Source organism: Schistocerca serialis, chromosome 3 (assembly GCF_023864345.2).
Source record: "Schistocerca serialis cubense isolate TAMUIC-IGC-003099 chromosome 3, iqSchSeri2.2, whole genome shotgun sequence".
In the NCBI taxonomy this organism is placed as follows: Eukaryota; Metazoa; Arthropoda; class Insecta; order Orthoptera; family Acrididae; genus Schistocerca; species Schistocerca serialis.
The window spans coordinates 979,688,154-979,712,401 of record NC_064640.1 but is presented as its reverse complement, the minus strand read 5'-3'; the positions used below and the strand labels follow the sequence as shown (position 1 = coordinate 979,712,401).

General features: G+C 39.2%; 1 protein-coding gene across 1 annotated transcript in view; it reads right to left on the bottom strand.

Moving 5' to 3' along the window:
* Positions 1–8,026: 8,026 nt before the first annotated feature.
* Positions 8,027–24,248, bottom strand: part of LOC126471421 (importin-13) — a 194,382-nt gene continuing 178,160 nt past the window's right edge. The window contains exons 17-18 of the mRNA XM_050099560.1: positions 23,734–23,840; positions 8,027–10,705 (exon numbers count right to left, since the gene is read on the bottom strand). Coding sequence (XP_049955517.1) covers positions 23,735–23,840 — 106 coding nt within the window. The 3' untranslated portion in view covers positions 8,027–10,705; position 23,734. The remainder of the gene's footprint in view (positions 10,706–23,733; positions 23,841–24,248) is intronic.

Genomic DNA, 24,248 nt, shown 5'->3' with positions numbered 1-24,248 from the left:
TTTATATCCTCTAGTTTGGTCATACTGGCCAACAGCCCTGACACAGTGGTAACACCAGTTCCCATCAGATCAACGAAGTTAAGTGTTGTCAGGCTGGGCTAGCACTCAGATGGGTGACCATCCAGAATACCGAATGCTGTTGGCAAAGCGGGGTGCACTCAGCCTTCGCGAGGCAAACTGAGGTGTTACTTGATTGAGAACTAACAGCTCCGGTCTCGTAAACTGACATAGGGTGGAGAGGGGTTTGCTGACCATGTGACTCTCCATATCCGCATCCAGTGACAGCTGTGGGCTTAGGATGACACGGAAGCCGGTCGGCACTGTTGGGCCTTCCACGGCCTGTTCGGATGGAGTTTAGTTTTAGTTTGGTCATACTCAGTTATTTTGCTGCCCAGATGAAAGAAAATTCATCTACTACTTTTAGTGTCCCATTTCATTATTTTATTTCCCCACGGCATTACCTGACTAAATTTTATTACATTCCATTACTCTTGTTTTACTTCTGTTAGTGTTCATCTGATAACTTGTTTTCAAGACACTATCCCTATCATTCAGCTAACCTTCCAAGTCCTTTGCCACCTTTGACAGAATTTCATCATCGTCAGCAAACCTCAAAGTTTTTACTTTTCTCCCTGAACATTAATTCCCTTTCAAATTTCTCCATGGTTTCCTTTACTGCTAGTGCAACGTTCAGATTAAATACCATTGGGATAAGTTACGACCCTGTCTCACTTCCTTCTCTGATACTGCTTCTCTTTCATACCCGTCTTGTTTCTGTAAATGTTGTAAGCAACATTTAAATCCCTTTATTTTATCCCTGCTACCTTTACAGTTTCAGAGGCTATTCCAGTTGATATCAAAAGCTGATCTTAAACCTACAGATACTATAAATGTAAGTTTGCTTTCTTCAGTCTGCCTTCCAAGAGAAACTGCAGGCTCAGTATTGCCTCACTGTACTCCAACTTTTCTCTGGTAACCAAAATGATCTTCTGCAACATACTCTACCAGTATTTCAGTTCTTCTGTGCATAATTTATGACATTACCTTGCAACCTCTGACGTCAGTATCTGTCTTCTTTGGAATTGAAATTATTATATTGTTATTGATGTCTGTGTGTATTTCTCCTGTGCCATAGCAGGTGGAGTAGTTTTGTTATGGTACATCTCTCCATGGATTGCAATAATTTTGAGGGAATGTCATTTACTCAAAATTCTGAGTGAATGTCATCCATTTGACGTGGCTTGTTTTGATGTAGGTCTTTGACATCTGTGAAATTATTCTTTCCTTTCCACAATATTGTTTTCACCTTTGTATGAACCTGACATATACTCCTTCCATCTTTCAGCTTCCCCTTTGTTGTTTATTACTGGCTTGCTATATGAGCTTCTGATACTCATACAGCTACTTCTCTCTTCTCCAGAGGTTTCTTTAATTCTCCTACAAACTGCATCTCTCTCTCCTATACTCATACATACTTGTACCAGCTTTGCATTTCTCCTCACTACCTCTGGTTTGCCATTATGCACTTCTGTTAATCTTGTTTTTAGACATCTATATCCCTTTCTGTCCATTTCATTTTTATATTTTCTCCTTTTTTCAATAAAAATAAAAAAAACATTGGGTTCTCCAAAAATTTATACTAAGCCTTGTATTATCACTTATTTTATCCCCTGCTGCCTTTAGTATTTCATCTCTCAAAACTACCCATCCATCTTCTGTTGTATCCCTTTCCCTTGTTGCAGTTAATCACCACCCTCTGAAACTTACCACAACCACTTCTTCTTTCAACTTATCTGAATCTTCCTATCATTTGGCAGTTTCTTCAGGTTTGATGTCCAGTTCATAGTACAGTAAATTAAGTAAAATTCTCAGAAACCATATCTGCCCCTGCAAATGGTTTTCAGCTGAAAATCTTGTTTTGTAATCTCTGTCTTAGCACTATATAATTTACCAAATACATTGACTGATTGATATGGGGGAGGGTTCCAAACAGCGAGGTCATCAGTCTCATTGGATTATGGAAGGATGGGGAAGTATGTCGGTCATGCTCTTTCAAAGAAACCATCCCAGAAATTGCCTGAAGCAATTTAGGAAAATCAGGGAAAACCTAAATGAGGATGGCCGCACATGGGTTTGAACTGTCGTCGTCCTGATTAGGAGTCCAGTGTACTAATCACTGAGCTGCCTCGCTCGATGCCAAGTATTTGTAATGATTAAATTTTGCTCCGTGAAAAATTCTGCAAGCTGGTTTCCTTCTTCATTCATTTCCCTTAGTCCACATTCTATTTTTCCTTCCCTTCCTTTTCCTACTATTGAATTCCAGTCCCACATCTTAGCAACATTTTCATCTCCCAAATAACACACTGAATTATTTCTTTTGTTTCATGAAACATTCTTTCAGTCTCTTTAGCTGTGGAGCTAATAGGCATATAAACATTTACTACTGTGGTGGCTATTAGCTTCATGTTAACTTCACTTCCTGACCTAATAATAAAGGTAAAAATTTAATCATTGTCTCTTAAGTCAGTTATGGTAAAAAAAACACACACCAAGCAAATTATGTTGGTTGCCAGCTAATGATTATTTCATTTACTAGTTTCAATGATGACCACATGGAATCCAGCAGTGGTCTCTATAAGTCCTGTATGACAAATATTCGGTACTGAAAGCTCGAGATTCAGCCTCATCTTTTGATTTTTGGTGCTGGTTGGACCATAATATTATCAGCTTCCAGAGAGGTGAGAATTTTACCTGAACAAAGTACATCATGGCTTAGGTTGACAATCACTATTCGTGGAAGCTTAATTTACACCCTTTTGCTTCTCTGTGCCTTATTGTATCAATGTGTATCATAATCATATCTTTTTGATTTCAACATGTTATCATCAGTTTTTTTCCAGTCTTCTAGGTTTCTTACTCATTTCAACATGTCAGCAGTTGTTTTCCCATAGTCTCCGTATTTCTTAGTGATCTTCTTATGAAAGATTTGCTGTGTGTAAAAAATTGGCCAAGGCCTTGGGAGTAAAGGAGAGTCGCCTCACAAAACAAAACTCATGGGTTTAGACTTCACATAGGTAGCATTTTTTTTCCCTCTATAGTCATTTTCCCTTCTTTTGTTTAGATTTTAATGAAAGAAATAAACTTGATTTAATTTACAGCCTGACACACTGTTAAATACGAACAGAAGAGAAATTGACATTGTTATGAAGCAAAACTAAGAGGTATAATTCTTATAAGGTTTCAAGGCAAAATGTTATAATAAAAAAATTAATATCACAATATATCATACACTTAATAAAATAGGTGAACAGTATGCTGTTTTCTGAGTAGAGAATTTGGTTGGAAATTGAAAGTGTGTGAATTTTATCAAAACGTTTCTTGTAAATCCATTTCTTACCAGATGTAATGGCTGTCAGTGGTAACAGAGTTATTGCCCAGAAAAACATGTATGGAACATGAACTGATATTGTGGGTAGGAAACTGAAGGTAGAAATGCTGAACTCTATTTTCAAATATTCCCTTACAAAGGAAAATCCAGGCATATTGCCCCAATTTCATTCTCCACCACCGCAATGACGAGTGACAAACATATGTGTCAGTGGTGATGAGAAACAGCTGAAACCACTACAACTGAACATAGCTCCAAGTCCTGATGAAAACCCTGTACTACTCTACAGAGAATTTGTGGCTGAGTTAGTTGTTCTTTTAAGCATATAAATCATAAATTCCCCAAACAAAAAACTGTAACCTGTAGTTGGAAGAAAGTACAATTCACACTCATATACAAGAAGGATATTCAGAATTAATCCCCGAAACTACCATCCAAAATATTTGACATTCATCTGTTGTAGAATCTTAGAATATAATCTGATCTCAAAAGTAATGACGTATCTCGAACAGAATGACTAGCTACATGCCAATCAACACGGATCCTGTAAAAATCAGTAACATAAAATCCATCTCACACTATTGTCATATGACATCCTGAATGTTGTGGATCGAGGCAGTCAGGCAGAGGCAGTATTTCTTGACTTCTGAAAAGCCTCGACTCAGTATTACATTAATGATTATTAGTGAGATACTATCATAAAGCGAATGAAATGAAATTTGTGACTGGACTGAGGATTTCCTGGTAGGGAGAACACAGTACGATATTTTGGATGAAGAGTCATGGACAGGCTTAGAAGTAATTTCAGGTGTGTCCCAAGGAAATGTATTGGGATCCTTTATGTTGGAAAGTAATCACATGGCAGACAATATGAACAGTAATCACGCATTTTTGCAGATGATGGTATTACTTACAAATGAAGTACTACTTGAAAAATGCTGCGTAAGTAATAAGTCAGATTTTGATACGATTTTAATGTGGTGAAAAGACTGCTAACTAGTTTTAAATGTTCACAAATGTAAAGCTGTCCACTTCAAAAAATAATCTGCTGTATCTTATGAGAACAGTATTTATGGGACACAACTGGAATCAGGCAACTCAATTAAGACACCTATTATCCTGCAAAAGCCTTCTTACAAAGTTTCAAAAACCAGCATTAAGTGAAGAATCTAGGAATTCATACAACCTCATATATATTACTCCTATAAGACCCTCGAAGATAAGACTGGACTAATTACAGCAAGCACAAACACATTTATGCACTCATTCTTCCAAATAAGTGGTACCCTCTGTCATGCACTTAACAGTGATTTGCAGAACATAGGTAGGTAGGGGTGTGTGTGTGTGTGTGTGTGTGTGTGTGTGTGTGTGTGTGTGTGTGAGAGAGAGAGAGAGAGAGAGAGAGAGAGAGAGAGAGAGAGATGTCAATACACTATGGGTAAAGTCACCCAAGGAAAATGTAAAAATCATATCAAACAGCATGCAGCTTTAGAATTACACTTCTATTATTCTGTTTACAGAGCTTCACTCAAAATCTTACAAAACATAGCAGCAGACAAATGCTGGTGATAATCCAACAAATCAAGGACAAACACAGTGAAGAAGATTTGTTACAATCATGGCTGATGCCACTGTGGGGGCAGACTGTCCATAGCATTGAATACACAATAGTAATACTGAATGTTTCTCATGGTCATACATTCATCATTTTGCACCATCACTCAGGTGTTTTGTCCAAATTTCTGCCTAACCATATTATTGAGTAACGCCACCTGTGAATGCAGTAAATGATTCTGGGGAAATGATAGGACAGCTCCTCTAACACTGTGGTTAATTACTTTCCACAGTCTTCTTTCAAATTACAAATAAACTTCACTTAAATAAAGATCCACTTTAATATCCATTAAAGTTTCATACCACTGGGGAAGGAAGATGACACTGAGAATACATGGAACTACACCCTTATCCTTGTTAACATGCTTTTAAGCAGTTACTTCACACGTCTACAAACTATTTTTATTTCACTGGAATTTAACAGGTACTTCATGCAGCACATTTTTTAATACATGCATGAGTTGGCATTGAGTTAGCTTGTATATGCACCATTTAAACTAGTCCCAAGATTGTACTAAACACAAAGATCATTTTATGACGTAATGGACAACTCTTTAGACACGAAAGCTTATCACACTTGGTTAATAACCGCTATTTGTCCCAGGAATATCTTTTGTATGAAGGTATTCAGATACTTGACACTGACTGCCACTTACAAAAGCATATGTTAACATACTGTGAATAATTTTAAAACTTTCATTAACATCTGTCATACATTAACAAATTGTATTATGGACACATCAAAAAAGACATATCAAAATAAATACACGACTTAATAATATCCACTATTTTAGGTTAAGAACATTTTATAGTTACAAAAAGTACAAAAACTGTCAATATCAGTAATTTACTGCCTGACACTGTAAAAACATCAGTACTACAGATTTTCTTGCAAATGTTGATCAAAATAGAAATAGTTAAGTATGTACATCCAAGTACGGCCACTCAAAGACAGAATAAACGTTAGGTTATCAGTGGAATTACACTGAGCTATTAATTTTAACTAATTTTCCATACATTTTTATTTTCATGACAATAGGAAACGTTATGAAACCAGATAGCACACGTTCCCCTTCCTTCCTTCCTTCCTTCCTTCCTTCCTCACTCCCTCCCTCCCTTCTTTCATTTTTCTCCTCCTCTATGGAAAGAAGGCAATGAGTGTGACAGATATGAATATAAACTGTCTACTGTTAATTAACACACAACACACAACAGTTACAGCAAGCAAAGCATTACTACGTCTTTGTTCAGGAGTAAAAGATGGAGAAATGAAGTACAAATAATTGTGAACATTAAAAACAAGGAACTGCAAATGCTGTGGTATTACAAGTATACCATTCAGAGTTCTATATTTTTCATTTCTTAGTATAGGAATTATTCTATGAACAAGTGGCAAATTTGAACAATATTTTGTTGCTGGTATTCATAAGTGCTTCACCAATGAGTTTCCAGCTACAGTAAGACTCTTTTTTTAAACTCAGTCACACAGAAGATTCTGCATGCTCATTTCCTGTCACTGAAATTTGCAATTATTTTCAGAAAACAACAATAAAAAAATGTACAACTGCACTACATGATCCAAATGGAGTACTTGTCTACAGATTTCTCAGCATTCAAATAAATGTATGCACATAGTCTCTGTAACTGTCATTCACTAATAATTTTAAAAACCATGATAATGAAATAATGGAATAGATACCTGCATATGTGCCCAGTATATTAGAAGATTTCATGAAAAGGAAAGTTGCTACTCAGTATATAGTGGAAATGCTGAGCTGCAGATACGCACACAAAAAGACTGTCACAATTAAGCTTTGGACCAACAATGCCTTTGTCGAAAATAGACGACAGACACATACACCACTCGTGCAGACACGACACACACACACACACACACACACACACACACACGACTGAAGCCACACTGTGAGCAGCAGCAGCAGTGCATGACAGGAGTGGTAAATGGATAGGGGTAAGGATGAGGGTGGTGTGTGGAGGGGGAGGGATAGTAGGGTAGGGGTGGGGGACCATGAAGCACTGCTGGGTAGCATGCAGGGACAGTGCAGTCAGGTTGGATGGAGGGCAGGGGAGAGGCTGAGGGGGAGGGTAGCAGAAAAGGAGAGAAGTAAAAAGACTGGGTGCATTGGTGGCATGATGGCCATTCATGTGGACAGACAGCTTGTCGGTTGTCATGCCCACATAGAATGCAGCAGTGAGTTTCGACTACCTCTCGTCACGGCCTGAAATGAGAAATGTCCTGCCCACTATCCTTCCCACCTCTCCCACAGTGGTACTCCACCATTCACCAAACCTACACAATATACTTGTCCATCCCTACACACCCCCTGCTCCCAACCCCGTACCTCACGGCTCATATCCTTGTAGTAGACACAGATGCAAGACATCCTCCCACCACCACCTACTCCAGTCTGGTCACAAACATCACCTATACCATCAAGTATAGGGCTACCTGTGAAACCAGTCATGTGATCTGCAAGCTAAGCTGCTACCACTGTGCTGCATTCTATGTGAGCATGACAACCAAAAAGCTGTCTGTCCACATCAATGGAAACAACAAACTGTGGTCAAGAAACAAGTGGACTACCCTGTTACTGAGCACAGTGCCCAACATGACATCCTTCATTTCAATGACTGCTTCACACAGCCTGTGCCATATGGATCCTTCCCACCAACACTAACTTTCCTGAATTGTGTAGGTGGGAACTCTCCTTGCAATATATCGTACGTTCCCGTAATCCTCGTGGCTTCATCCTTCGTTAGTCACTGTCCCCACCCATCCAGTAACTTCCCTGTACCCATTCCAGCACTAGACAGCCCTCATTCCACCAAGGCACCCAGTCTTTTTACTTCTCTCCTTTTCCACTACCCCCCCCCCCCTCCCCGGCTCTCCATGGTCCACGGTCCACTGTCTAAGCCGACTACACCTGGCTGCCCTACCCTCTCTCCACCTCGTCCCTGCATGCTCCCCAGCTGTACTTCACTGTCCCCAACCCGTACCCTACTATCCCTCCCCACCCCAGTCTCCTCCTTACCCCCACCCAGTTGCCACTCACATCATGCACTGCTGCTGCTCGCAGTGTGGCTTCAGCTGCCAGAGACCACAGTCATGTGTGTGTGAGTTGCATTTGCGTGAGTGATGTATGTCTCTGTCATCTATTATCGACAGAAGCACTGTCGGCCAAAAGCTTAGTTGTGACAGTCTTTTTGTTGTGCCGTTCTGCGGCTCAGCATCTTCGCTATATAGTAAGTAGCAACTTTCCTTTTCATAATACTGTTACATTCCATCCTGGATTTTCCATTGTTTGATACTAGAAGATTTGACTGATAAAACAATTTAAACATAATGATTTCAGATTTTATGACAATTTTCAACCCAAGCCCCGATGCTGGGAGAAAGGCATTATTCTCACACTTTATTACTGTGTTACACATAAATTCAGTCTTAGGAAAGGCAAGATATACAAAACATACAATGCACCTCATAAAAACATCCACATCCACAACAAAATACAACACAGATAACAGAATTGCGTTCAGTGAAAAATGAAACATAAATTTCAGAGGAACTGCTTGACTTAAAATACAAAATTAAATCTATGACCTCAAATATACATCACATAAACATAGTAAGAAAGGAAGAGAGCAAATATTTTAATGGAGATTTACTGTAGTCTGTAAAATGATGCACATTCTCTTGCTACACCCAATATTCTTTCTCCTGCAAAAAGGTCAGGAACAGTTACACAAATGTACAAGAAAGAAGGGTTAGCTTTTAAAACATACCAATATTGACAGAGCTCAGAAGAATCACAGTGGACTGTAAATACCTGCCAACATTTGGAATGTCTGGTCATGAGGCAAATGGTCATGCAAGAAAAGGGTGATAATTATTGAACTATATGAAACAAAATTGTCATAACTTCTCAATAGTTTGTGTTAGGATGTTCAAACTGCACGGTTGGCCATACTGATTTACCAACAAATGATGGGAATTAGTACACCCTGTATGGTTTGGTTCAGTGACAATGCCCACTTTCATTTGGATGGGTTCATCAACAACCAAAATTGGCACATTTGGGGAACTGAGAATCCGCATTTCGTGATCGAGAAGTCTCTTCACCTTCAATGTCTGACTTTGTAGTGAGTAATGTCCAGTCATGGAATAATCGGTGCGATATTCCTTGATAGCACGGTGACTACTAAATGGTACGTGAAGGTTTTGGAAGATGATTTCATCCCCATTATCCAAAGTGACCCTGACTTCGACAAGATGAGGTTCCTGCAAGATTGAGCTCGACCCCACCAAAGGAGTAGAGTGTTTGATGTCCTGGAGGAGCACTTTGGGGACCGCATTCCGGCTCTGGGGTACCCAGAGGCCACTGGCACGGGCTTGATTGGCTGCCATATTCTCCGGATCTGAACACATGAGACTCCTTTTAGTGGGGCTATATTAAGACAAGGTGTACAGCAATAACCCGAAAATCATTGCTCAGCTGATACAGCCACTCAGGAGGCCATCGACAGCATCAATGTTCTGACACCTCAGCGGGTCACGCACAATTTCGCATTTGTCTGCATCACATCATCGCCAATGATGACAGGCATATCGAACATGTCATAACCTAAATCAGAATCCCTGTACTGTCATTTACATGTTAAATAAAGTATGTGCACACTGTAGTTTATAACTAATTTACGTTTTTTTTCATACAGTTCAATAATTGTCACTCTATATGAACACTTTTTTTATACTGACCCAATTGGCCAGCTGGCAATACCTTGTAAGCACCACTTTTCAGGATTAAAGGGTAAGACAGTTAATTGTTCTGGAAGTGGACGATAATCCTAGCTATCAATAACAAACAACGCAGGACTCTTCTTCCTTTAGTAATACTTCTGCTACAGTCAGTAACTTTGACAAAAGCAGTGGTTATAAAATGCACAAAAATAATTCAATTATTATTTTATCATTACAAGTAAAAGTTCTTCAGAAATCAATGAGAATTAGTGAGCAGGAGACACAGAATGAGCAATTGGATGTTTTCAGTTACTACGTAAAATCCCCAGTAACTTGTCAAACAAAAAAATTTTAAATCACATGAACAAAAGCAAGCAATAATCTACTGGCTAATCAGGTACACGCTTATGAAAAAGTGATTCACTCCTACAATTCTGACATAACTCGAAGTCATAAAAATTAGCAAGAGAGATCTAACATACAAAGATAATCAAATTCAAATTAACAGTATACGAACACACCAATGAACAGAATCCACTGGTTTGAAAATGTTAAGAAAAACAATAATTTTAATTAAAGGAATGGTCAAATTTCTACTGCTACAAATTTGCAACACAACACAATATACACTAAATAGGGAAAACAACAGGAAGATCAATAAATTCATAACTGTGTTTAGTTGTAAATGTCTTAGGGTTTTTTTTTGTTTTTAATATCGCTCTTTTCACTATTTTTCTGTGTACATCAATAGAAAATGTCACTACTTTTATTATAAAACACACGCACTATACATTAATAGTCACAACAGTCCTCAACTTAAGCACCTTTAGGAAATGAGAAACATAATTCATTCTTCTTTCTTTAAAAATGCAGTATATCCAAAATAGATCTCTTGAAGCTGCATCTTTCTTACATCATGTGAAACTGTAGCAATGAAATGGTTCCTGTAAGAAATACAATGAGTTCATTAGTTTTATGGAGGTGTGATAGGAGCCTTTAACTACTATGAAAATGCTTTCATTCTTTTGCTGAGGTCAAAAAATAAAAATTATGGAGCAAGTCAAATACAGTTATATAGTATTAATAATGAATGAACAGATAACACTTATCTGTATAAATATACATGCTGAGAGTGAAAAATTTTGTTTTGTTTGCCATCACTACTAAAGTCAAGGCAATCTCTCTCTCTCTCTCTCTCTCTCTCTCTCTCTCTCTCTGTGTGTGTGTGTGTGTGTGTGTGTGTGTGTGTGTGTGTGTGTGTGTGTGCGTCCACACGCGCGCTGTCTCGCATGCGAGTGTGCACATCATGGTTAGGCTGTTGGTCTCCATTATATTCCTCCCAGTAACTGATACCTGCTTTTTCATATTTATGCACATTTATATCAGACTAAATTATAATATGTAAACGATAGATTGCTACCCACCACCTACGGGAGATGTTGAGTCACAGACAGACACAAAGACACAACAAAAAGACTGCCATATATTTAAGCTTTCGGTCAAAAGGCCTTCTTCCGAAGTAAAAAGCACACACATATTCATACAAGCACAACCCTCTCTCACACACACACGATCACTGTTTCTAGCCACTATGGTCAGACTGCAGACAGCTGTCAATGGTGAAGGTTAAGCAAGCAGCATAGGGTGGGGAGGGGTAAGGATAGCAGGATAGGATTGGGGAAAGAGCAGTGCTGCTTGTGGAAGCATACAGGGACACGGTAGGGACAGGTGTGGCTGCTACGTACAGTCAGGAGGATGGGGCAGGGGGGAGGCAGAAGAAAAGAGAAATTGAGAAATGGGGGAAAAAAGACCAATGGGTATGTTGGCAGAAGAGGTGGTAATGCAGTGCTGGAGTGAGAGCAGGGATGGAAGTAAATAAGTGAAGGACAGAGACTAGCAAAGGCCAAGGCCAGGGGATTTATGGGAACACAGGGAGAGTTCCCACTTAAGCAAGTTTGCTTCAGTTTCACAGCCTGCGCCATATGGATCCTTCCACAGCCTGGAACTCTCCCCTCCTCCCAAACCTCTAGCAGCCTTACCCTGTCCTTGCACCCTGCATGCTCCCACAACCAGCACTACATCTTCCCCACCCCTACTTTGGTATACCTCTGCCTCCCCGCCTCATGCTTGCTCCTTACCCCTACCACTCACACCAGACTGCTGCTCCCACGAGGCACAGTTTCTTTCCGCAGTCTGGCCACAGTGGCCGGAGACACTTGAGTGTGAGTTGTGCTCGTGTGACTGTACGCGTGTTTTCTACTTCGGAAGAAAGCCTTTTAGCTGGAAACTTAAATGTATAGCAGACTTTTTGTTGTGCCTACCTGTGATTCAATGTCTCCCCTATATGATGAGTAGAAATCTATCCTTTTCTCAAATTATTTTATTTTATTTTTCAGTGAAAGAAAGATTAACTTTCTTGACAGTTTTTAACTTGGTTTTAAAAATAGAGTATCAACTGTATATTTTTTGGAATGCAATAACTATGCCACATAAATAATTGATCTCCAAGCTTTAATGCACTGAAAACTGCAGGACAACTGAACAGTTACACGATCAGTATGTTTAAAAAAATATGCCAAAGAAAATGGCAAAGAACTATCACAAAGTGCACTGAAACAACACTCTCTTAATGACATTCTCTAAATGAAATTTTGAGTTTATGATCTCTAGAATGAAAGAAGCCCAAAACAGAAATGCTTTCTTGGCAAAAAAGAGCTCAAACAAAATAGAGTGTAGGAACTAAAAGTACAACTTTCTACGAATTTAAAAGGTGTATCCAACTGCGTAATTATAAAGTACTGAAATAGCTTTTTTTCTGTAAGTTTGATTTTAAATATGATACAATTGTGATTTTTCAAATACACAGTTATATTAAGATATTATCATCACTCCTCCAATCTTTAGCATCTCCTAAATTATTAAAAACATACTGCGAACACTCGCTCATACCCTCTGTGTGTTCTTGTGTGTATTTTCCAGGTTTAGGGTTTGGCACAGAAGATCAATATATTTCTGAGACTTGTTTCAGTTTCATTTATAACTTGCATCGATTGTACAGCCCCAGACATTGCTATCAGTACACTGTCAATCACAGATGCTGAAGTCCAAACCTTTGTCGATTATCCGAAATACAGTTGGAATTGAGTATACAATTACAAACGTCATTTGTGTCTAACTCCAGCAATTTCAAAAAGTTACTTTTTTTCATGAAGGCACAAATACCTGAATTTTCTATCTCTTGAAATTTCTCCCATTCCTTATTATCACATAACATTAGCTCTTGAATTACTGTGAACAATTTCCTAAAAAAAATTATTAATGAACGGTTCTAAACTTTAAGTACTGTAAGAGTTACATTCACGCTAAAGTATAATAGTTTGACAACAATACATACTGCTCAGCCAAGAGAAGAGTGTACCGTTTCTTGCTTCATAGTGTATGGAAGAAAGATACCTTGGTAATATTGAAGCCATTCAGAAAATAATTTGTTGACTGACTATATATGAAGTAATACTAAAATAAATTGTTTCATTCTTGGAAAACTTTGTTAGCTGTGGCAGTCGAAATGACAACTCACAGTATTGAATAGTAAGAATGATTGTCTATGAGGGAGCTTCAGTATCAAGTCTAATTGCACAGATTTTTTCTTTTTTAACAGCAAACCTCTCTAATGATGCTCAATGCCTCTCTCTCAGCATCTACCACAGGAGTTTGCCAACCATCCCTGCAATGACTTACCACCAACGTAACCAAAAATGTGACCAAACGTGCCACTATTTCTTGGATGTTCCGTATCTCCTGCAGTAATCTTACTTGTTAGGTGTCCCAGGCAGCTGAGCATACTCAAGAATCAAGTGAACAAGTGATCTGCAAGCCAATTCTTTCATACATAAATTACATTTTCTCACAATTTTTCCAATGAATCTCAGCCTGGCGTTTGCTTTCCTACCAGTTTTATGTGGTCGTAGCAATTTAGATCACTCCAGACAGTTACTCCTGGAAATATTACAGTTGTTACAGTTAACAGTGATTTATTACCAATAGTGTAATTGAACAGTAATAAGTCTTCCCTTCTATTTATACACAGTATGATACATTGATTTACACTGAAACTAATCTGCCAGTCACTGCACAAAACACCAATCCTCTGCAGGCCTTTCTACACTTCACCGCATTGTTTTGGCATTGCAACTTTTCTATATATAATGGATGACACATTGTCATGTGCTCAACAGTATAACTTTTTTAAAATATTTATTATAACAGCCTCAGTTTCAATTGCTCGCATTTGGTAACAATTTTGATCAATTTTAATGGTCTTTTCACATCTGATTGGTCAAGAACCATGAGCGAACAGCACTATGGTGCACTTGCTACATCATCAGTGGCATCCAGCACTTCACTTTCCTTCATCTGACAGCTTCAGCCCCAAAGAGCTCCACAGAGCCTTTGACATTATATACCAATTCATATTCTAGCCAAGGCACAAGTCTCAACATTTCACCTAAATGACAAGATGGCCAGCAAAGAGTTCACTGTCCACCTTGCAGGGAGATTATTTGGACTGAACAGAACCCAAAATATCTAGGAATCACGCTTCATAGAGAGCTCAGCTGTCAAAATCAAAATGCAAAATAACATCCCGAACTCTGTGCCACATCATGGGGATCAACTGCATCAACACTCCATACTTCAGCTCTGGGATTGATTTACTCTGTTGTGGAATACTGCTCTCCAGATTGGACGAATAGTACTCCCACAAATCTTGTTGGTACACAACTCAACAATACCATGCATCTAGTACCACCAGACCCACACCCACTTTCTGGCTACCCATACTCAGCCACATATCACCTCCACCCCTGTGCAGGAAAGTACACTTGTATGGGAGTACAATCAAACAACAGAAAAATCCTAACCTCCTTGTTCACTCAGACATTCCAAGGACCGGCAAAGGTATGCTTCGCTCCCACCACCTACCCCTGGGAACCACTAGAATGTTAAGTGGAAATCACTTTAATACTGACGACTGCTGGAGACACACATGGCAGATTAATGCTATGACAGACCAACTTAAGATTCCAATGATATTGACCAAGCCACTTGGCTTTTAATTGACATGCAAGATGTGGCTGATACTCACCTGAATAAGAACTGCCACTGGGAGGTGTGCTGAGTCTTTGCACACATCTGCTGGCCTACACGTATTCATAACTGCAATAACTCAAGGGAAGAATGAATCTCTCAGTGATCACTAATACATTGGCAGTCATTGGGAGCCACATTATTAACTTTTTAACTACATGTTTGTTCATTGCATTCACGAACTGTCAGAAATGTGGTTAAGCGGACATGCAGGCCACTAATCAAATACTTATCATCCAATTTTACAAAAACTACTTGGTGAAAAAAATTTGATTCTTTCACATCCTACAGTAATATATCTTCATCTGATAACAAACTGAATTACTTTTCGTTACTCGTCTTAAGTTACCATGCTGCATCCAATGAAGTAAAGCATTGCACAGCATTTTAAAATTTTCGTAAAGGTAAAGACACAATGAATAGATTTTGGTATGATTTGTTTTACGTTGTTGACTGCAGTGAATGAAATGTGGTGAAGATATCGAAATTGCATTTAAAGCTCAGATTAGAGATATATATATCACTGTTCTCAAGATGTTTTTATATCTATAGGGGAGTTGCACAAATTGTCAGCAATGTACTTGAGTGGATGTACCGAACACTATTAAACATGTATCATCCAGTTTTAAGTAAACTTTTTGGCAAAAAATTGATTCTTTTGAATCTTATAGTATATCTTTGTTTGATAAATGATGGGATTTCCTTTCGTTATTTATCTTAGTTATTATGCTGCATCAAAGTTTTTTGCAGAGGTAAAAACACGTTGCATGGACTATGCATATGGTTCATTTTACGTCGCTGATTGCAGTGTATCAGATCTAGGTAATACATTAAAATTGTATTTAAAGTTGAGAGCAGACTAATATATATGACCATTCTCAAGATATTTGTTCTTATATCCACGGGAGGGTTCTGCAAATTGTGCCCAGTGTTCCTTCCGTGCAGAATGCCAATCATACTATTTGCCATATTTCATTAATAGTTCGAGAAACAGAAAAGAGGTTTTTTTACAAATGACAGCATGCAAAGAGTTGTTTACATTGCTGTCTGATTAATACTCGAAACATTTTTACTTATCAAGATATAGATGGAACTATGTTTTTTTCAATGGAAATATGTACTTCTTTCAACTGCATTTCATATCTAGTCCAAAAAGAATATTGTGCCATTGAACACATTAATATTTACAATATTCTATGTGGGATACTCATATTTAATCGAAACCTGGTTTTTGTTATGTCAAACAATATAACCACTAAGTAACTAAATGCTTTAATTATTTCAGTTTCCACTGAGATCTGTTGTTTAATTACATCCTTTAGAACACGTGACAGCAACATGTAATGATATCAGCTAGCCAAGCAGTCTTTCTAGCAACACCACTGAAATAATTTTGTGTATGGAGGTGTCTAACACTGCTTCACTTTCTTTTATCCTGTGATGCCAAGTACTACGTGTAATTGCCTGTCACAGTCTTCATGGTTTCTTTCTCTATACAACCTCAATAGCGTGTGATTTTCTCTGTCAAAAATGACGATGAAAGCAGCAACACAAATACGATAACAGTAGCAAAAGCACACAGGCCGAATGATCAAACTATGGAAAGCTGCTGAACACTCTGGGTGGAAATGCAGCTATTGGGCAACTCCACCTGGCCACTAAGTGCCTCCTGCATTAATGCGTCCGGAGCAGAGATCTGAGCGGCCGGCCGTGTTAACACATCAGGAGCACGAAGGCAGCAGCAAGTGGCTGCACATATACATGTCTAGAGCACCAGATGGCAGCATCAAAGTTGCACGTAAGTGCGTCCAAAGCATCCGGGGCAGCAGCTGCCACATGCGTTAACACATCTGGAGCACAGGGTTCACGTTGGTTATTCAATGGAAAGAGAGATAAAGAGTTAAATGATATAGGAACAATGAGAAAATACTGCAGTCATGATGTGGAGGAAGATCTATTATATGAAGCAGAATTAAATAAGACTACCACTGAAAATCCCAACTTGTAACAGAAGTTATACCCTTGCCGCTACACGCGTAACATTGTGATTATTTTCCAAAACATATAGATCCCACATCATGAAAAATCATCCAATAAGGGCTTGCAAAGTATGTACAAAAAAGAGTAAAGGAATGAAACGATGTGGGAATGTAAATACAGTCAAGTTGTGTTACATGTACCTCACTGTTTCGAAAAATATCACACAGTTGATTATTATCAATTGTCCATAACTGTTGACAAAGGTAAATTTAAAAGATAAGCATTAATTTACAAATTGTTAATACACATTACCCACTTGCAAATAATAAATAATTTTTGTTCACTGATGAATTGGTCATATTTACTTCCCAGACATACAAAAATTACTGGTTGTGCCCAAATGATGTTTATTATTTCACAACATTTGGTGCTGGTTTGAGCACTTGGCAAAACCATTCACTAGCTCACGACCAACCTCCTTGCTTACTATAAGCCCAAGCAATCAGGAGATAGTGGGTAGGCCAGTGGGTTAGAACAGGCTGTTCCAACCGAGCTCCAGGGAGCCGGAGCGCTCACTGTGGCAGCTCGGAGCCCGCGTGGAGGGGGAAAGCGAACTCACTGCCCCCTGGCCGCATGCAGCCGCAACTGACGCAATAATCCGTGTTCAATGACAGCTATGACTAGCTGCAGGAGCCCTGTACATCTATTGGAGGATACTTTTCTATTCATTGAGAGGGATGGTCGTCCTCAGTGTCTTGTATGTCATAAAGTATTTAATTCCGTGAAGAGGTACAATATACAATGACATTATACACGTCTTCACGCAGCGCACTACGATCAGGTAGAAGGCGTTGCATGCAGAGAACTGGTAGCCAGGCTTAAGAACAACATACCAGGAGACGTTAAGATTAAAAACGGTTTCGTAATACGGAGGGTATCAAAACATGCGACATAGTTCGTGTTCTGTAATGCGTTTATAATTTTCAGGTGAATGAGAGCGGAGAAAACACTACTGAATCTGCAATTCGAGCAAGCTACAGGGTCGCTCACATCATTGCAACGAGTAGCAAGCCGTTTCCGGTGGGATCACTCGTAAAATCTTGCATGGTAGCAGTTGCAGAATGTTTGTTTCCAAGGGAGGTGCAGGCAATTGAAGGGGTTTGCCTGTCAAAGCAAACAATGTCTCGTCAAATCCTGGACATAGCAGCAGATTTAGAGACACAGCTCAGGAAAAAGGCGGAGAGCTGTGTTGCATTTTTGCTAGTGCTTGACGAAAGCACCGACACATTGGACTGTGCTCAGCTTACAGTCTTTGTGTGTGATGTTGACATGGAGCTGCAAGTAACTGAAGAACTCTTGGATGTGGTACCACTCGATTACACCGCAACTGGACGTGACATTTTGAACCAGTGGACAATACGAATTAGCCGTGGGATAAGCTCCATTGTCTAGCGACAGACGGTGCACCACAAATGATCGGGCTTCACAAAGGTTTTGCTTCTCGTTTGAAAAATAAACTCAGGGACGAATTCGGGAAAGACATTTTGATTCTTCATTGTTTTATTCACCAAGAGGCATTGTGTGCTGAAACAGTAGAGCTAGGTGGCATAATGAAAGAAGTTGTGAAGTGTGTGAATTTTAGCGGCATCACAATATGAATCATTGCCAATTCAAAGGATTCCTGAAAGATATGGAAGCAGAGTATGGGGATATACTTTACCACAGTACTGTTCGTTGGCTGAGTCGGGGAAAAGCTTTTGATGTTTTCTTTGCCATTCGTGAGGAAATATACCTTTTTCTTGAAATGAAAGAGGAAGAAATGCGTTGTCTGACAGATTTAAAATGGATATCAGACCTCGTGTTCCTAGCTGACATAACTATGCATCTGAATAATTTAAATCTGTCATTGCAGGGCATTGACATGCACGACCCGATCAAAACGTACATGGAAAAGATACGTTTATTTGAGAGGCAGATGAGTAATGGACATTTAACGTTCTTCAATGGTCTTGCTTCTTTAAAACTACCTGAAGGTACTACTTTCGGCGATTACCAAGCAAAGTTAAAGCAGCTCATCACGTCATTTGAAACAAGATTCCCAGACCTCACTAGTTTGGAAATAGAACTTAAGGTGTTCAGCACTCCTTTTTCAGTTTCCCCCGATGACTCGTCATCGTCACTTCAATTGGAGATTACTGATTTGCAAAATTCAACTTTGTTGAAAGAGAGGTACTACAACACGTTGGATTTGTAACGATGGTATCGTTCACTACAGCAAAAAACATTTCCCACGCTTCACAACAATGCCGCTCAGATCACGTGCACGTTTGTATCTACGTACTGTTGTGATCTGCGGGCAGGGACTACTCACGAGGACGTCATTATCAGGAGAAAGAAAACTGGCATTCTACGGATCGGAGCGGGGAATGTCAGATCCCTTCATCGGGCAGGTAGGTTAGAAAATTTAAAAAGGGAAATGGATAGGTTAAAGTTAGATATAGTGGGAATCAGTGAAGTTCGGTGGCAGGAGGAACAAGACTTTTGGTCAGGTGATTATAGGGTTATAAATACAAAATCAAATAGGGGTAATGCAGGAGTAGGTTTAATAATGAATAAAAAAAATAGGAGTGCGGGTTAGCTACTACAAACAGCATAGTGAACGCATTATTGTGGCCAAGATAGACACAAAGCCCATGCCTACTACAGTAGTACAACTTTATATGCCAACTAGCTCTGCAGATGATGGCGAAATTGATGAAATGTATGACGAGATAAAAGAAATTATTCAGGTAGTGAAGGGAGACGAAAATTTAATAGTCATGGGTGACTGGAATTCGTCAGTAGGAAAAGGGAGAGAAGGAAACATAGTAGGTGAATATGGATTGGGGGGAAGAAATGAAAGAGGAAGCCGCCTTGTAGAATTTTGCACAGAGCATAACTTAATCATAGCTAACACTTGGTTCAAGAATCATGAAAGAAGGTTGTATACCTGGAAGAATCCTGGAGATACTAAAAGGTATCAGATAGATTACATAATGGTAAGACAGAGATTTAGGAACCAGGTTTTAAATTGTAAGACATTTCCAGGGGCAGATGTGGATTCTGACCACAATCTATTGGTTATGAACTGCAGATTGAAACTGAAGAAACTACAAAAAGGCAGGAATTTAAGGAGATGGGACCTGGATAACTGAAAGAACCAGAGGTTGTACAGAGTTTCAGGGAGAGCATAAGGGAACAATTGACAGGAATGGGGGAAAGAAATACAGTAGAAGAAGAATGGGTAGCTTTGAGGGATGAAGTAGTGAAGGCAGCAGAGGATCAAGTAGGTAAAAAGACGAGGGCTAATAGAAATCCTTGGGTAACAGAAGAAATATTGAATTTAATTGACGAAAGGAGAAAATATAAAAATGCAGTAAATGAAGCAGGCAAAAAGGAATACAAACGTCTCAAAAATGAGATCGACAGGAAGTGCAAAATGGCTAAGCAGGGATGGCTAGAGGAGAAATGTAAGGATGTAGAGGCTTATCTCACTAGGGGTAAGATAGATACTGCCTACAGGAAAATTAAAGAGACCTTTGGAGAGAAGAGAACCACTTGTATGAATATCAAGAGCTCAGATGGCAAACCAGTTCTAAGCAAAGAAGGGAAGGTAGAAAGGTGGAAGGAGTATATAGAGGGTTTATACAAGGGCGATGTACTTGAGGACAATATTATGGAAATGGAAGAGGATGTAGATGAAGAAGAAATGGGAGATAAGATACTGCGTGAAGAGTTTGACAGAGCACTGAAAGACCTGAGTCGAAACAAGGCCCCGGGAGTAGACAACATTCCATTAGAACTACTGATGGCCTTGGGAGAGCCAGTCATGACAAAACTCTACCATCTGGTGAGCAAGATGTATGAGACAGGCGAAATACCCACAGACTTCAAGAAGAATATAATAATTCCAATCCCAAAGAAAGCAGTTGTTGACAGATGTGAAAGTTACCGAACTATCAGTTTAATAAGTCACAGCTGCAAAGTACTAATGCGAATTCTTTACAGACGAATGGAAAAACTGATAGAAGCGGACCTCGGGGAAGATCAGTTTGGATTCCGTAGAAATGTTGGAACACGTGAGGCAATACTAACCTTATGACTTATCTTAGAAGAAAGATTAAGAAAAGGCAAACCTACGTTTCTAGCATTTGTAGACTTAGAGAAAGCTTTTGACAACGTTAACTGGAATACTCTCTTTCAAATTCTGAAGGTGGCAGGGGTAAAATACAGGGAGCAAAAGACTATTTACAATTTGTACAAAAACCAGATGGCAGTTATAAGAGTCGAGGGGCATGAAAGGGAAGCAGTGGTTGGGAAAGGAGTGAGACAGGGTTGTAGCCTCTCCCCGATGTTATTCAATCTGTATATTGAGCAAGCAGTAAAGGAAACAAAAGAAAAATTCGGAGTAGGTATAAAATTCATGGAAAAGAAGTAAAAACTTTGAGGTTCGCCGATGACATTGTAATTCTGTCAGAGGCAGCAAAGGACTTGGAAGAGCAGTTGAACGGAATGGACAGTGTCTTGAAAGGAGGATATAAGATGAACATCAACAAAAGCAAAACGAGGATAATGGAATGTAGTCAAATTAAATCGGGTGATGCTGAGGGGATTAGATTAGGAAATGAGACACTTAAAGTAGTAAAGGAGTTTTGCTATTTAGGGAGTAAAATAACTGATGATGGTCGAAGTAGAGAGGATATAAAATGTAGACTGGCAATGGCAAGGAAATCGTTTCTGAAGAAGAGAAATTTGTTAACATCGAGTACAGATTTAAGTGTCAGGAAGTCGAAAGTATTTGTATGGAGTGTAGCCATGTATGGAAGTGAAACATGGACAATAACCAGTCTGGACAAGAAGAGAATAGAAGCTTTCGAAATGTGGTGCTACAGAAGAATGCTGAAGATAAGGTGGGTAGATCACGTAACTAATGAGGAGGTATTGAATAGGATTAGGGAGAAGAGAAGTTTGTGGCACAACTTGACTAGAAGAAGGGATCGGTTGGTAGGACATGTTTTGAGGCATCAAGGGATCACAAATTTAGCATTGGAGGGCAGCGTGGAGGGTAAAAAGCGTAGAGGGAGACCAAGAGATCAATACACTAAGCAGACTCAGAAGGATGTAGGTTGCAGTAGGTACTGGGAGATGAAGAAGCTTGCACAGGATAGAGTAGCATGGAGAGCTGCATCAAACCAGTCTCAGGACTGAAGACCACAACAACAACAACAACAACTGTTGTGAGCAGCTTTTCTCAGCAATGAAAAGAGTAAAAAGTAAGGAACGATCGTTTCTTCAGGATGCAACAATGAAGGCCATCCTCCGCATTAATGCGGCGAACACTTTGATGCCTGATATTTCCAATCTTGTAATGAAAAGAAGATGTCAAGCTACAAAGGCCCAATAAATTTAGTATGTAATATCTCGTAAAATAGTTGTTTCTTATTTATTTCCTGAACATCGTATTTCCTGGTGTATCATGTCATCACGTCTTAGCACCTGAGAGTATGAGGTTGTCGATCTTGTAAGACGCAGGTGGCACATCAAAACGCTTGCCTTGCCGCCTGCCTCAGCCAGCCGTGCCACCTGCTGGCCCACTTGAATGGTCACAGCGAGCGACACGGCTCCCTGGAGCAGGGAGCACTCCACGGCTCACCACGGAGCCGACTAGCTGGAACAGCCTTGGTTAGAAGAATCAAAAGCCGCAATTGCCCAAACCAGCACCTCCACAAAGCAGCCACTCCTAATAATATCCACCACATTAAAGTTGGTGATTTAGACTTGCTCAAATATTTGATAATATAACAATTTTTAAGTAACCTGTCTTTGTGTAAACTTTCATGCTACAAAGCATGATTTCAATACTATAAAGACAGGACTGTGGGTGAAATTTTAGTTTCAATGAATTTATACACACGTCACAAGATGTACATTGGAATGATGCACAGTTCTGACATTTATAACACCTACACAAACTGAAAAACTTTTAAATGATGAAACACCATGCAACTTCAATGGCAATGAAAAAAGGTCACTGCAACTTGGCACTTGTGAAGACAGTCTTTTGCTAGCTAGGGTTTTAGGCTGCCAAGCTAGTGAGTGTCGGGAGATGAGCAGTGAAATGGTCATGTGTGTGGACTTGGAAATTCAGGTAATTTGCTAAGTTGTATGATTTTGAAATATTTCACATGGTGCTGGACTATGAAATATTTCAATAGTTGTTGGACTCAGGGAACTTCTGCTAGTGTGCTGTGTTGTGGGACTTGAAAATATTCCAACTAGAGTCCGACTTCAAATATTTTCGACTTTCATCACATTTTGAAATATTTTTAACAGTCATTGAACTTTAAAAACATTTCCAACAGCTGATGAACTTCAAGTTATGCAATCACTTAAGGATTGCGATGTTATGTACACAGCTCTGGACTCTAAAATATTTCTGAGGAAATTCACACTTTGAATGTTTTATGTGAAACGGGGACATGACAGGCAACTGAACATTTGTGTACTGATCAGCAGCCATTTAAACTACATGTGACTCACAACATGACTGATTGTGAAATTCATAAATCAATGGATTTAATACACTGTTTTATTCAAGGAATATCTCTGTAATGGTATTTTGTTAAGAGAACGCATCGCTGTTGTATAACTTGGTGACTTTATTCGATTTCAGTGGGTATTGAAATAGCAGTGCACATCTCCCCTTAGGGACCCCTAGACACGTGTACATTAAGAGTTACAAACAGTAATTTTATTGACTTCCAAGAGAACGACAGAGTCACAAGACTCTGCAAAATAAGTTACTTACATTATAAAATGATTAACTGTCCTCCAAACTCTGTACCAGCAAGGCCACGGCAAATCAATGTGAATCCTCTCACAATTTCTTGTAGCTTCCGCTTGTTGGCTCTTTCCCTGTACAGAATCAGTAAAAATACATTCACATTAAATATATGCTATAAGATTCTTAAAATATTTTGGAAATATGCTAACTTCAATTGGTGCTTTTCATTTTTTTCTAAATTGTAACTTACAACAATACTGTATTTTGCGTAAGGACAACTGATTTCAGAAGGAACCTTGAAGACAATAAAGCAATGAACTTAAAATCAATTCTAGGATTCTGCAGCAGGCCAGAGTCAGTGACATAAGGCAACAGTTATGTTGCTTGTGAATGAATAACACAAGTGTAGAATACCACACTCTACACTGGCAATAACTCCATGCCTGTGACAACAGAACACCTTGCTCTGTACTACCACTTCAGTGAAGAACTTGGAAGCACAACAATGAGATATTACAACTACAGAGACAGCTAATATC